The sequence below is a fragment of the Ranitomeya variabilis genome, chromosome 1 (genome assembly GCF_051348905.1).
Source record: "Ranitomeya variabilis isolate aRanVar5 chromosome 1, aRanVar5.hap1, whole genome shotgun sequence".
NCBI lineage: Eukaryota > Metazoa > Chordata > Amphibia > Anura > Dendrobatidae > Ranitomeya > Ranitomeya variabilis.
This window is the reverse complement of record NC_135232.1, coordinates 443,949,113-443,964,224: the sequence shown is the minus strand read 5'-3', so window position 1 is coordinate 443,964,224 and position 15,112 is coordinate 443,949,113. Positions and strand designations below refer to the sequence as shown.

Sequence of the window (15,112 nt, the reverse complement as noted above, 5' to 3'; positions counted from 1 at the left end):
ACATCATCGAAGGTCCTTCACGCTCTGCAATTCTTAGGAACGGAGGCAGACGCTTGCAGCGGTGACAGCCAGGCTTCTCGGAGGGGTGAGTATATACATATTTTTTATTTTTATTCTTTATTTTTTACATGAATATGGATCACAGGGCCTGAAGGAGAGTTTCCTCTCCTTCAGACCCTGGGAACATCCAGGATCGCTCCCTGCACATGCCGTACCTGGCGTATAAGACGACCCCCGACTTTTGGGACAATTTTTAGGGGTTAAAAAGTTGTCATACGCCGGAAAATACGGTATGTGTTATTTTATGCAGAGAAGTCCTGGCTGGAAAGTGATGGCGGTCTGCACTGCATGAAAAAGAAAGATGAAGGACTTCAACTAGTGACGTCACTGGTAAGTCAGGGAATCTGTCACCTCATTTATTGCATATAAGCTGCGGCCACCGCCATTAGGGGCTTATCTACAGCATTCTGAAATGCTGTAGATAAGCCCCCGATGTAACCTGAAGGATAAGAAAAACAAGTTAGATTATACTCACCCAGGGGTGGTCAAGGGTTTGAGTCTGATGGGCGTCGCGAGTCCGGGTCTGGTGCCTCCCATCTTCATGCGATGATGTCCTCTTCCTTGCTTTTGCCATATTATATGATAATATGTGGTCTGGTCATGGTGTGGATATATGTATTTGTTCCTTGTAGGTGGTATCATTCGGTCACTATTCCATGGTAATATGTGATCTGGTCATGGTGTGGTGGCATTTCTCCCTTGTATGTGGTAGTATTCGGTCACTATGTGGTGGTAATATATGGTCTGGTCATGGTGTGATAGTATTTGTTGGTATTTGTTCCTTGTATGTGGTATTAATGGTCATTCTAAAAAAAATGTATGTGACTCGTTCCCTTAAAGAAAAATGAATACAAATATACCTAAAAAGAGTATTGGATATTTTAAGAAAGGTGTAACGCAGATTAGAGTAGAGTATGGCCCAGGCAAAAGTGTCTACCTTGTCATGGTGGTGGCTTAAAAAATCTTTTAGCCAAAACAAAAGCTGCTGGCTATGTATGTAATCTGGTGTTAGATAGGAACTGTTAATGTCTGATTGGTGAGGACTTTGTGCAGAAGTTGAATTTTTCCAACAGTGGACGGTGGGACTGTGAAAGGTTCGAGGTGTGGAGGCGGAGCTGGGGTGGAGCCTGGGTGGAGTCTCAAGCTGGCCCCAAAATTTTGCTAGTAAGGAGCCCTGAAGTTCCTAGTGGCAGCCCTGTCTGATAGCTGGGGACCCAACCTTTCTGCTGCGAGATTGCAGACGTTTTAGCCCCGAGCCATGAATTTACAATTGAGTGTGATTAAAGTCCAGAACCAAGTGCTGTAACAGTGCTGGCATTGCTATCCAAAGGAGAAGGGGCTTAAGGAGAAATATACATATGTATAGCTAAAGGTACCTTCACACGAACGAAACGACTTTGTAACGATATTGCTAGCGATCCGTGACGTTGCAGCGTCCTCGCTAGCGATATCGTTTAGTTTGACACGCAGCAGCGATCAGGATCCTGCTGTGATGTCGCTGGTCGCTGAATAAAGTCCAGAACTTTATTTGGTCGTCCGATCGCCGTGTATCGTTGTGTTTGAAAGCAAAAGCAACGATACCAGCGATGTTTTACACTGGTAACCAGGGTAAACATTGGGTTACCAAGCGCAGGGCCGCGCTTAGTAACCCGATGTTTACCCTGGTTACCAGCGTAAAAGTAAAAAAAAAAAACAGTACATGCTCACCTGCGCGTCCCCCAGCGTCTGCTTCCTGACACTTACTGAGCGCCGGCCCTAAAGTGAAAGTGAAAGCACTGCGGTGACGTCACCGCTGTGCTGTTAGGGCCGGAGCTCAGTCAGTGTCAGGAAGCAGACGCTGGGGGACGCGCAGGTGAGCATGTACTGTTTGTTTATTTTACTTTTACGCTGGTAACCAGGGTAAACATCGGGTTACTAAGCGCGGCCCTGCGCTTAGCAACCTGATGTTTACCCTGGTTACCCGGGGACCTCGGCATCGTTGGTCGCTGAAGAGCGGTCTGTGTGACAGCTCTCCAGTGACCAAACAGCGATGCTGCAGCGATCGGCATCGTTGTCGCTATCGCTGCAGCGTCGTTTCGTGTGAAGGTACCTTAAGGAAAGAAGCATTGCCATACAGAATAAGCATATTATTGCTTTACTAGATGGTGGCCTGATTCTAACGCATCAGGTACTCCAGAATATGTATGTAGTTTATTTATGTAGTTTTAAGTATAATGCAATATATACACAGGATTCGGCTGGCCGCGACCAATTAGCGAAATGTGGTTCAAATTACGCGCCAATTCGCAGCGGACTGCACCTGTCGCTGATTGGTCACACCCGGCCGCGAACAATCAGTGAAGCCAGGGCCGGCTCCAGGTTTTTGAGGGCCCCGGGTGAAAGAAGTCTCAGTTGGCCCCCTCTTTAACACATACCACGATTCATGGTGCACAGATACAGCAGAAAAATCTAGCACAGACAAGTAGCGTATAACACAGCCCACATAGTCTATTGCCCAGCCACATAGTCTATTGCCCAGCCACATAGTCTATTGCCCAGCCACATAGTCTATTGCCCAGCCACATAGTCTATTGCCCAGCCACATAGTCTATTGCCCAGCCACATAGTCTATTGCCCAGCCACATAGTCTATTGCCCAGCCACATAGTCTATTGCCCAGCCACATAGTCTATTGCCCAGCCACATAGTCTATTGCCCAGCCACACGCTAGACCGCTACGTCATCATCTCGCGAGACCGCAATGCATGGACCGGTCACCGGAGCGTCGCGAGGAGCGGGAAAGGCCTCGGCTGGATCCGGAGGCCGACAGAATGCGAGTATATAATGATTTTTTTTTGTATTATTATTTTTAACATTAGATCTTTTTACTATTGATGCTGCATAGGCAGCATCAATAGTAAAAAGTTGGTCACACAGGGTTAATAGCAGCGTTAACGGAGTGCGTTACACAGCGGCATAACGCGGTCCGTTAACGCTGCCATTAACCCTGTGTGAGCGCTGACTGGAAGGGAGTATGCGGGCACTGACTGCAGGGGAGTAGGGAGTGGCCATTTTGCTGCCGGACTGTGCCCGTTGCCGATTGGTCGTTTTGCCGCGACCAATCAGCGACTTGGGATTTCCGTTACAGACAGACAGACAGACAGACAAACGAAGTGACCCTTAGACAATTATATAGTAGACTAGATTGTGGCCCGATTCGAACGCATCGGGTATTCTAGAATATGCATGTCCCCGTAGTATATGGACAATGATGATTCCAGAATTCGCGGCAGACTGTGCCAGTCGCTGATTGGTCGAGGCAACCTTTATGACATCATCGTCGCCATGGCAACCATTATGACATCTACGTCGATACTGTGCCCGTCGCCTGGCGGCCTCAACCAATCAGAGACGCGGGATTTCTACGTCGATACTGTGCCCGTCGCTGATTAGTCGAGGCCCAGGCGGCCTCGACCAATCAGACGTGGGATTTCCAGGACAGACAGAAAAACCCTTAGACAATTATATATATATATAGATTATAACTGCGTATTGATAATGATCAGTTAGCAGCAGCTGTTCTATCGTACAAGTATTCTGACAACTCTGATTTGGGGGGCCTAAATGCAAAAATAATCCACAGAGATCAAGTCCTATTATATTTTAGGTATTTATGGGGCAACTAGTATACATTTCCCCCTTTTTTTTTTCAGTTCTTAATTATGGATTGTTTCGATTTATTCAAAGCGGTGAGAATGCTTTTCAAAATTTGGATATGGCAGCCAGTAACATACATCTCGTTAGTTCTTGTATTTGGTGAATAAGACATAATTCCAGTTGGATGAAACCCATTCCAACCAAAATGTCAGTATTACCAGTACCAGCATATAGAATACAAAGAGCCAAGATGAAAATATTTATTTCCAACAATCATGTGAAAAAGAAGAAATTCATTTTAGAAAGTTTTTCTGGAGAAACAAAGATTTATTAAAAAATTTTTGGAGGGGGTATTACGGCTGTTCTCCATGCCTGTTTGGTATAATTTTACCCAAGAAGACTGAAGTCTTGAGGTCACATTATCAAGATTGTCAATTTGTTACAAAATGCTACTGATGTCAACTAAGACAAAGAAGAGTTAAAATATAAAATCGCTAAATGATCTTAATGTACTGGGATCAGTCAGGTTAAAAAAAAGTTGAGCAATTCTAGAGAAATAAGGCATTTCCTATTGTTCACATTTATAAAGTCTCTTTAAAAGCTTATGCGATTCGGTGACTGAAGTTTATGGAAATGAAAGAGTCAACCAAGCCAAATGGAACATCAGCAGCCATCTCTCCGATATGTGGCTGCAACAGTGGGTCTAGGTCCTCGCAATGGGAGAACGCCTCCACTAACCTTTGACAACACTTCCCTACGTTATGTCAGCGGCAGTTTTTAATGTCCTTTTTTATTAGGATGTTAGAAGGGTGAAGGTGAATCTGTCACCAGGGTCTTCCTAACCCATCAGCAAGCAGCATGATGTAGGGCAAAGACCCCGATTCCAGCGATTTGTCCCAGTTTTCTCGGCTGCAGATCTACCAGTTCTCTGAATGCGGAGTTCTGTATAAACCCCTGCATCAGCTGTATACACTGTGCATAGGCAGAAATCTGTCAATTCACAATGGAGGAGAGGTTATACAGAACTAATGAATATGGAGAACTACCTGGCAGCAGGATTACTAGTCCTGTTTGTGAAAATCTCCTGCTGATAAAACAATAATTTTACCAAAACTACAGCAATTGGCTCAGTAAGTAAGACATAACAGGAATCCGGTTCTCTGTCTTTTTATCATGCTGCTCTTAGATTAAGTGGCAAAAAACCTGGGGACATATTCCTTTCAAAATTTAGCAGCAATTTTCGTTTTCATTTTTTTAAGTAAATTTACCAATACTATTTTTTATGGACCTATTCAGTTTTTAAGGGATTTTGAGCTACCTACATATTAGCAAAGCCCCAATTAGTGATACCATTTTAAAAACTGAACCATTCAAATTATTCAAATGTGTTAACCCTTCAGATGTTTTCCAGGAATTAATGCAAAGTGGAAAGACATCTATTTTAGTAGAAAAAAAATGTAATTTTTCTTTGATTTAGTCACATGTTTGTAATGTTCACAAAATATAATTGGGGAAAATGGACCATAAAATTTGTTATTCAACTTCTACCGAATGTGGCCTTATTCCTACTGCAGTATTGGCATACGGAAGGGCTAGAAAGAAAGGAATGGCAATTGAATTTGAAGCATAAATTTGGCTGGGATAGATTGCGGTAAATGAGGTGAATGAAGTGTTAATGAAAGAAAATGAACCCCACAATTTATTTTGCAATTTCTCCCAAACACACATATGTGGTCAAAAACAAATGCTGGGGCACATGGTAGGGCTCGGAAAGCAAAGGGCACTATTTGATTTTTGAAATTGAAATTTGTCTGGAATACACTGCAGATGCCATTTTGTATTTGCAGAGAGGATTAGGTGCAAAAATAGCAGAACACCCCCTCAAGTAAGCCCATATTGGAAACTAAACCAATCAAGGAATTTCTCTGGACGTAGTGAACATTAACAGAATTTTACAAGAGTGGGCTGTGAAAACAAAAAATTATGTTTTTTTTCCACTAAAATGTTACGTTAGCCTCAGATTTTTCAATTCACACAAGGGGCAAAAGTAGAAAAATAGTAGAAAAATAAAGATACTGCTGGAAAAGAGGCCAGACAACGTCCAAAGGGTCTCTCATTATAGTGAATGGTTCTGTTGGGGGTTTTGGTCTGGATAACGATTTTAGGGGGATTTTGATGGAAACCCCACGTTAAGTGCTCAGTTTAGAGCCCAGGATAAACATCTACCCAGCCTTATACTGATTTTTGAGGGGCAAAATGAACAGATAAACAGCAGATCAAAAATTGTTTTTATATTTATGCCATACATTGTGTGTTTTTACTTTAGTCACTGGGTCAGAGTACATAAGCAAGATTACAGCAAAAGATTTATATACAGCACTTAACACCTCATTTACATATGAACAAAAATGCAGATTTATTGGCAATGCAGCAACAGATAGAAGATATAAAAGGGAATATGGATATAGCTTTTAATGACCTTGCCCATACATGTGGTTTGGGGTAGGTGGGTGACCTTATTGAGAGATTCCCCTTAACAAGATTATATCAAGCATAGAGTATGGTTTGTTTCTTTTTAAAATTTCTATTATAATATCTAATATATACGGTAATTGCCTAGAATACTACTTCCTGCAATTTGTGCCAACTTCCGTGGCTTTGTCCGGAGCTAATGTCCGGAGCTAATGTCCGGAGATAAGTGACGTCACCAGTGTCCAACACCCAGGCAGAGCACAGGGGCCCCAGGCAGCATATGGGGCCCCAGGCAGAGCACAGTGGCCCCAGGCAGCATATGGGGCCCCAGGCAGAGCACAGGGGCCCCAGACAGCCTATGGGGCCCCAGGCAGAGCACAGTGGCCCCAGGCAGAGCACAGGGGCCCCAGGCAGCATATGGGGCCCCAGGCAGAGCACAGGGGCCCCAGGCAGAACATGGGGCCCCAGGCAGAACATGGGGCCCCAGGCAGAACATGGGGCCCCAGGCAGAACATGGGGCCCCAGGCAGAACATGGGGCCCCAGGCAGAGCACAGGGGCCCCAGGCAGAGCACAGGGGCCCCAGGCAGCATATGGGGCCCCAGGCAGCATATGGGGCCCCAGGCAGAGCACAGGGGCCCCAGGCAGAGCACAGGGGCCCCAGGCAGAGCACAGGGGCCCCAGGCAGCATATGGGGCCCCAGGCAGAGCACAGGGGCCCCAGGCAGAGCACAGTGGCCCCAGGCAGAGCACAGGGGCCCCAGGCAGAGCACAGGGGCCCCAGGCAGAGCACAGGGGCCCCAGGCAGAGCACAGGGGCCCCAGGCAGCATATGGGGCCCCAGGCAGAGCACAGGGGCCCCAGGCAGAGCACAGGGGCCCCAGGCAGCATATGGGGCCCCAGGCAGAGCACAGGGGCCCTAGGCAGCATATGGGGCCCCAGGCAGAGCACAGTGGCCCCAGGCAGAGCACAGGGGCCCCAGGCAGAGCACAGTGGTCCCAGGCAGAGCACAGGGGCCTCAGGCAGAGCACAGGGGCCCCAGGCAGAGCACAGTGGCCCCAGGCAGAACATGGGGCCCCAGGCAGAGCACAGTGGCCCCAGGCAGAGCACACACCAAATCGGAGGCCGAGGGGCCCCGCCAACCAAATCGGAGGCCGAGGAGCCCCGCCCACCAAATCGGAGGCCGAGGGTCCCCGCCCACCAAATCGGAGGCCGAGTGTCCCCGCCCACCAAATCGGAGGCCGAGGGTCCCCGCCCACCAAATCGGAGGCCGGGGGTCCCCGCCCACCAAATCGGAGGCCGGGGGGCCCGGCCCCGCCCACCAAAGCGGAGGCCGAGGGGCCCCGCCCACCACATCGGAGGCCGAGGAGCCCCGCCCACCAAATCGGAGGCCGAGGGTCCCCGCCCACCAAATCGGAGGCCGAGGGTCCCCGCCCACCAAATCGGAGGCCGGGGGGCCCGGCCCCGCCCACCAAAGCGGAGGCCGAGGGGCCCCGCCCACCACATCGGAGGCCGAGGAGCCCCGCCCACCAAATCGGAGGCCGAGGGTCCCCGCCCACCAAATCGGAGGCCGAGGGTCCCCGCCCACCAAATCGGAGGCCGAGGGTCCCCGCCCACCAAATCGGAGGCCGGGGGTCCCCGCCCACCAAATCGGAGGCCGAGGGGCCCGGCCCCGCCCACCAAAGCGGAGGCCGAGGGGCCCCGCCCACCACATCGGAGGCCAAGGGGCCCCGCCCACCACATCGGAGGCCAAGGGGCCCCGCCCACCACATCGGAGGCCAAGGGGCCCCGCCCACCAAATCGGAGGCCGAGGGTCCCCACCCACCAAATCGGAGGCCGAGGGTCCCCGCCCACCAAATTGGAGGCCGAGGGTCCCCGCCCACCAAATTGGAGGCCGAGGGTCCCCGCCCACCAAATTGGAGGCCGAGGGTCCCCGCCCACCAAATCGGAGGCCGAGGGTCCCCGCCCACCAAATCGGAGGCAGAGGGGCCCCACCTGTGAAAATTTTACTGTGAAAATACCTGATGGGCACACAAGTATGCGCCAGTATGGGTACTAAGAGCTTTTCCACATAATAATGAAATATTTTAAAATGTCATAGAACATACCAATATACATAGTTATTGATACATATTATTTATTATTTACATTATTGTTCTTAAGCAAAGAACCGTTGTTGTGGCATTTGCCACAACACGCAAAGTTGTTGTCTGATGTCTTTCATCACTCCCCTCATAAGCATGTTCATGGATCCTGTGTAACTGTACCTTAAATAACAAGAATTGTCAAGAGCTGGTGAGTGCAGCCATTTTTTGTTCTTTCTTACTATTATTTATTAATTGTATTATTCTTACATTTGAATAAATAAAGTATATATGGATTCTAGACTCCCGATTCTTTAGAATCGGGCTGCCATCTAGTATATTATATACATACACATACGCACATACATACATACACACACACACACACACACACACACACTGGGTACAATAGATGAAATCACACTTTCCCCTGTCCCGAAAATCCGCTGCCTGGGAATAGCCATGGATTCTGCCCTGCCCTTCAAACCTCACATCCAAGCTCTCGCCACCCCCTCCAGCTCAAAAATATTTCCAGAATCCATTCTTTCCTCAATCCTCACTCTACCAAAATGCTTGTGCATGCCCTAATCATCTCCCGCCTCGACTACTGCAACATCCTCCTCTGTGGCCTACCGTCTAACACTCTCGCTTCCCTGCAGTCCGTCCTTAAACTCTGCTGCCCGACTACCGTAATTTATCTCTCTCCTCGCTACACTCCTGGGTGACCTTATTGAGAGATTCCCCTTAACAAGATTATATCAAGCATATGGTTGGTTTCTTTTTAAAATTTACATTATAATATATATATTATATACATACACATATGCATACACACACACAATATATATATATATATATCTTTTTTGATGGGCTGATAAATGAAAAAGAAACCCAAAGTACAGTAGAAATGATAAATTTGCAGATGGCATAGTCATTTTCAGCAACATTGATTTGGAAAATTTCCTTCGGCGTTCTGCTTCTGTCTAGGCTTTTTGGGGGCTTGGAATTTACATGATAAAATCATTTATAGCTTGCTGCTGCTTATGGAGCATTTTTAACACTGCTGGAGGGTAATTCCACCTATGAGGGGACTTTCATCTTACAATAATGAGAAAACAAGTACCGTAGTTAAATTTCTACAGATGGCACAATGGACTGGGGGGCCACACAATGCTGAGTGGTATAAGCAAAGTCTAGGAGACTGGTAAAAGTTCTTGCACAATCTTAAATGTCACATGGATTTCACACATGAAACCACAACCTGCTCATTATTGGTCATTAACCAGCAAACCATTATGTAAAAATTCGGCAAAGAGGTATCAAAATAAACATTTACTGTATTTTTCGAACTATAAGAGGCAGAAATAACTAAAGCCCAAAAGTAGGAAAACATTTTTTTTTTTACTGCAGATATCCAGTGCAGTTGATTACGCACAGACGCACATCCGAAACGTTGCCACGCCGATAAGGCATTAGGGTATGTGCACACGTCCGGATTTCTTGCAGAAATTTCCTGAAGAAAACCGGAAATTTTCTGCAAGAAATCCGCATTTTTTTAGGCGGGAACACTTCGGGGGCCATCAGACGGTGAGTATAGGACTATTTTTTATTGTAATTCTTTTTTTTTGACCAATTATATGGTGCTTAGTCCGTGGAGGAGAGTCTCCTCTCCTCCACCCTGGGTACCAACCGCACATAATCTGCTTACTTCCCGCATGGTGTGCACAGCCCCGTGCGGGATGTAAGCAGATCAATGCATTCCTAGGTGTGCGGAATCCCCGCAATTCCGCATTTTTAATGAACATGTTGCTTTTTTTTCTGCGATGCGATTTTTTCCGCGAAAAAAAATGCGGAATACCCTGTAAATAATAGGAGGCATATGTAAGTGTTTTTTTGCGTTTTTATCACGTTTTTATAGCGAAAAAATGCGAAAAAAACGCAAAAAATCCTGAACGTGTGCACACGGCCTTTTTTTCAATTATTTTGTGCTGCTTTTCCTTTTTTTTTAGTTTATTACTTTTTGACCATTGGATTGCTGGTCGGAAGAGCTCTGCATGCCTTGTAAGGTAGTAATTTGATGCTGTTCCAATTTTTTCACTATATATATATATATATATATACATATATACACACACACAGCCATTATGCCAACCATAGTGCTCCCTGATCATACCAGTTACAGTGCCGCTGTGCAATGCCAACCACACTACTCCCTGGTGCCCGTTAAAGTGCCATAAAGTACTAGTTGACCATCAGCATTAGGGACAGCACAGCACAGTCTCCTGTGACCACCAGTCAGAATCAGTAAGCAGGAGCTGAACTGATGGGAATCCATGTGCTCCGTAAAGGGCCCCGTACACAATAGAACAACCATCTCTCCCAGCTCATCCATACACAGGACCATCTCTCTGCTGAGCTTGCTCATGTTTTCAATGAGAAAGCCAGACCTCTGTGGGTGCGGCTTATTTCTCCAAAAAAGGGTCAGTAGTCCAAAATAGGACATGGCAGGTGTTTATCTCCCTGACAACTTGTCAAGGAAGAGTAGGGAGGAGCCATGCCCAATAGACTGTTGGCCAAGTTCGTTGAGATCCATCCACATTATTCTAATGTGTATGTGGGCCTTAAAAGTTAGGATGAGGAAAGCATCAGGGCAGCTCCGGCATTTGGGAAGGAATACAAATGTTAGTTGTTATGAAGAACACCCATTCACAACAATCGTGCAGTCTAAAGAAGCAGCTGATCACCTGATAAAGAAGCCAAATGTTCTTAAGTTTGAGAAATTATCTTTTGGTTTGCACAAAAGATAGTAGTTTTCGGCAGCGCATCGTCCCGTGTAAACAGAACTTGCGCTGTCAAGAACAATGGCAGCTTATTGTTTAGTTTGCATCTGAATCACGGTCACAGCCCGTGTAAACAGACTAACAACTGCTGACTAACATGTTGGCAGTCGTTTGAAGTTGTGCATCGCAGTGTGTAAACGCATTTTTAGTACCACGTTACACAAACCTGCGTATCAGTTATAATAATTAAGTCAGGAGAGAACATTGAAGATTGCTGCATAAATATTAGAAAAAAATGTCTCCCCAATTGTTAAAAAAATATGCAGTGTATTCTGGCATGTGCCTCATGTAATGACCATGAGTAGTTATGCTTACAGACTGCTGGGCCTAAGGCAGCCTCGGTGGAAAGTCATGCCAAGCAGTCTGTAAGCATAGAGTGATTACAACTGTGCAGCTAACATGTCTATCTTACTTAGTATGCAAATTGCCTCTTCAGAGAAAAAGAGGTCTTGAACTCTATAGCGTCACCTGTTGGAAGTAGCGATCCTACAAGTCACAATCAACCCTCTAACGAGTCGTGCAATATGACTTGGGATAAAAGCCAAATCAGTATCTCAATTCGCAGACACGGTGTTTTGGGCTGTTGGCCCTCGTCAGTGCGAAGCATGAGAACTGATTTGGCTAGGTGAGAGGCTCTGGACTGGGGTCTAAGGGGTAACGTTTCTCCTTATGGAGAGTGACATACCAGCTGGCTTGTCAAGGCCTTGGAGAAACCTTACCCCTTATCTTACTTAGCACATTGAACCAAATATTTATATCACATGCTCCACTTTGATAAATTAGCTGGAATATTTACTAAGAACAATTTTCAATTCCATGGTGGCGCATCTGCAGAGGAACAGAAGGAACAGGCCATTTGAAGCCAGGTGTCCCCGCAGTCTGACCATGACTGCTGGGTGTTCCAGCTCCAGGAACACTTGTGATCTCCTAATCTTTAAATGGCTATGCAAGGCTACAGTCACATATCCATGTGAGTTATATTACAGGATAGAAATTAACTAAATTATTTTGTCAGGTGACATCCTAGTGGCATGTTTTATTTCTCTTCTGTATTTTTTCACTAAAAGCAGGTAGCATATCTTTTTAGGAATTGACTCTTAAAGGATTATAATAATTATTTGATTTCTATAGCACCAAGATATTCTACAGCGCTTTACATTCAGTATAAAAAAAAGGTGAAACTCAGATAGAACACTGGAGTACAAAGTATGTTTTCCGTGTTTCATCTGTTTTATACAAATCCCCATAGACTTTAGAAGGCCACTATACTATATGGAGGGTTGTGGGGGCCATCATACTATGTGTGTGGGACTAAGGAGGCCATTATGCTCTGTTGGGGTGACTGTGGGAGCAACCCTACTGTGTTTGGGGGGCACATTTGTTGACATCAAATTTTATGAAGACCATTTAAGGGGTATCTTAGTACGTGATAACACAGGGGCTTCAAGAAGGGAAAAATTATTTTTAAAGGGCTGCAAAGTGGAGACATATGCTCTTCTGTGACTCTGTTGAATGTTATTATTTTTGTTTGGTGGGGGAGGACTAGTGCTATGGGGTCCCACTATTTCTATGCCCTGTATCTATTCCTCAACACATGAAAAGTATTTCAAGTTCTAAGGTTAGAATTATGTAACAAAGTGACCAGAATATAAACATCCATGTAGAGCATTCAATTTATAGAAAATGTGATCACATTGTAGGCAATAAAAAAAAAAGTGTTACATTCCTCCTAGGGATTTATAATTGCCCTGTTAGATCCCAAGAGGATTGTATTACACACCCGGATAAAAAAGGGGAACTGGTGATTAAGAATAAAGCTCTCATAAGCAGCTGCTCATATCATTCGAACATGCATAATGTACGGTAAATGTTACTGGAGGAACGAGAGAGAAAAGGAACAGTAGTAGGGACAAGGTAGAATAGACTGCCTGCTGATAATACCACTGCACACTACCAGTGAAATAAGAAAAACTGACAATATTCAAATATACAAATAAAGAATGGGATGGGTAGTAATTACAACTCATTATTAGTTTAATACCTTGTCTGTGGTTATGGGGTGGCACCAAGCTGGAACTGGAACTGGACGTGGAACTCGCTGGGCTTGGCTGTCCAGACTGTAAAGAGGAAAATAAAAATTAGATCAATTGCATGTTACATTTAAAAGAGACACTTGCGGGACAGTCTTCAAAGGCAGACTCCACAGAAGTTGCATATATATATATATATATATATATATATATATATATACACACACACACACACACACATACATACATATACGTACACTTGGTACAATAAATGAAATCACACTTTCCCCTATCCCGAAAATCCAGTGCCTTGGAATAACCATGGATTCTGCCCTGTCCTTCAAACCGCACACCCAAGCTCTCGCCACCTCCTGTCGCCTCCGGCTCAAAAATATTTCCAGAATCCATTCTTTCCTCAACCCTCACTCTACCAAAATGCTTGTGCATGCCCTAATCATTTCCCGCCTCGACTAATGCAACATCCTGCTCTGTGGCCTACCGTCTATAACACTCTCGCACCCCTCCATTTCATCCTTAACTCTGCTGCCCGACCAATTAATCTCTCTCCTTGCTACACTCCTGCTTCCCCTCTTTGCAAATCCCTTCACTGGCTCCCAATTTCCCAGTGTATCCAGTTTAAACTACGAACACTGACCTACAAAGCCATCCATAACCTTTCTCCTCAGTATATTTCCGAAATAACCTCTTAATATCTTCCCTCACGTAATCTCCGGTCCTCCCAAGAACTCCTCCTCTCCTACACGCTTATTCGCTCCTCACCCAATCGCCTCCAAGACTTCTCCCCAATATCCCCTGTTACGGAACCCCCCAGCACCCAGAATATGTTGTGCAGTTATATGTATGTATAATAGGTTCCATGTGAGATGCACGTCCCTAATGCATCAGCCCACAGGCTGCGCCCCTGGGCAGAGGGGACAAGATATCCCCCTTCTGACCTCCCCCCCTTTGTAATTCCCACAGTAAATATCGGCAGGCTCGGCCACCTGCGGCTATTGTAATGTATGTCTGGCCTGCCACTTTTCAATTGGCCCGCCCTCTGTATCTGTGTGATATATTCTGTGTCCTGTGAGTAAAGTGTTGTCACACTGGAAATACGTGGAGAAGCAGTGATCTTTTAATATGCGCCCATGTAACTAAGCAATTCCAGCCAGCGTCCTTCATTCAGACTCCAGCCAAAGCAGAGTGGACCTCCTGAAACACGGGGTGGTACTGAAAGAGGTACTCCAGCACGGTAGACCCCGTTACATCCCCCATCCTCTGGAATTCTGTGCCGCAACACGTCCGGTTATCCACCACATTTGGATCATTCAGACGGATCCTGAAAACTCATCTCTACAAAAAAGCTTACAGCCTGTAATGACCACCTCAACACCATTGGAGCTCCTGCAACCCCCGACCTACTGTCTCCTTCCCCAACATCCTGTAGAATGTAAGCCCGCAAGGGCAGGGTCCTCGCCCCTCTGTATCAGTCTGTACTTGTTAGTTTGCTTACTGTAAGTGATTTTTTTAATTTGTATGTAACCCCTTCTCATGTACATGGAATCAGTGGTGCTATATAAATAATAATCATAAGGGCACTGGACAGATTGGACCTTTATTACACAAATGATCGTGAATATGCTGTACTGGTGTCATCTCCCCTGCATTCAGCATTGTGATGGGGGTAATACTTAAGAAGTGTCAGGCAGCTTACAGCGCGCCCTGTCAGCTCGTCTCAGGAATATTTTCATTAGGATTACGTTGTCAGTAAATCCAGAGGAGCCTGGAGACTGCAAGTAGCGAGGAAGCAGTGAAAAGCCCTAGAGCTTAGCTGCATCTTTCTGCACATTCACCAAATAAGCCCAACAGTTGCTGCACCCTGTAAATCAATCCATTGTTACTGTTCATAATGAGCCGACAGATTTACAGCCTTCCACAGCCCTTTTCTCACAATTCGAAGATGCTGGCCTGCTAGCAGAATCAGATGCTCAAGTT

At 45.9% G+C, this 15,112-nt stretch overlaps 1 protein-coding gene across 7 annotated transcripts in view; it reads right to left on the bottom strand.

Moving 5' to 3' along the window:
* MLLT3 (MLLT3 super elongation complex subunit) overlaps positions 1 to 15,112 on the bottom strand; it is a 406,706-nt gene that overhangs the window by 125,806 nt on the left and 265,788 nt on the right. For all 7 annotated transcript variants that reach the window (XR_013213104.1, XR_013213095.1, XR_013213105.1 and 4 more), the window contains exon 7: positions 13,129 to 13,204. Coding sequence is in view for 4 of the 7 variants with exons in the window: in XM_077249554.1 (XP_077105669.1) it covers positions 13,129 to 13,204 (76 nt within the window). In the remaining 3 variants the exon portion in view is untranslated. The remainder of the gene's footprint in view (positions 1 to 13,128; positions 13,205 to 15,112) is intronic.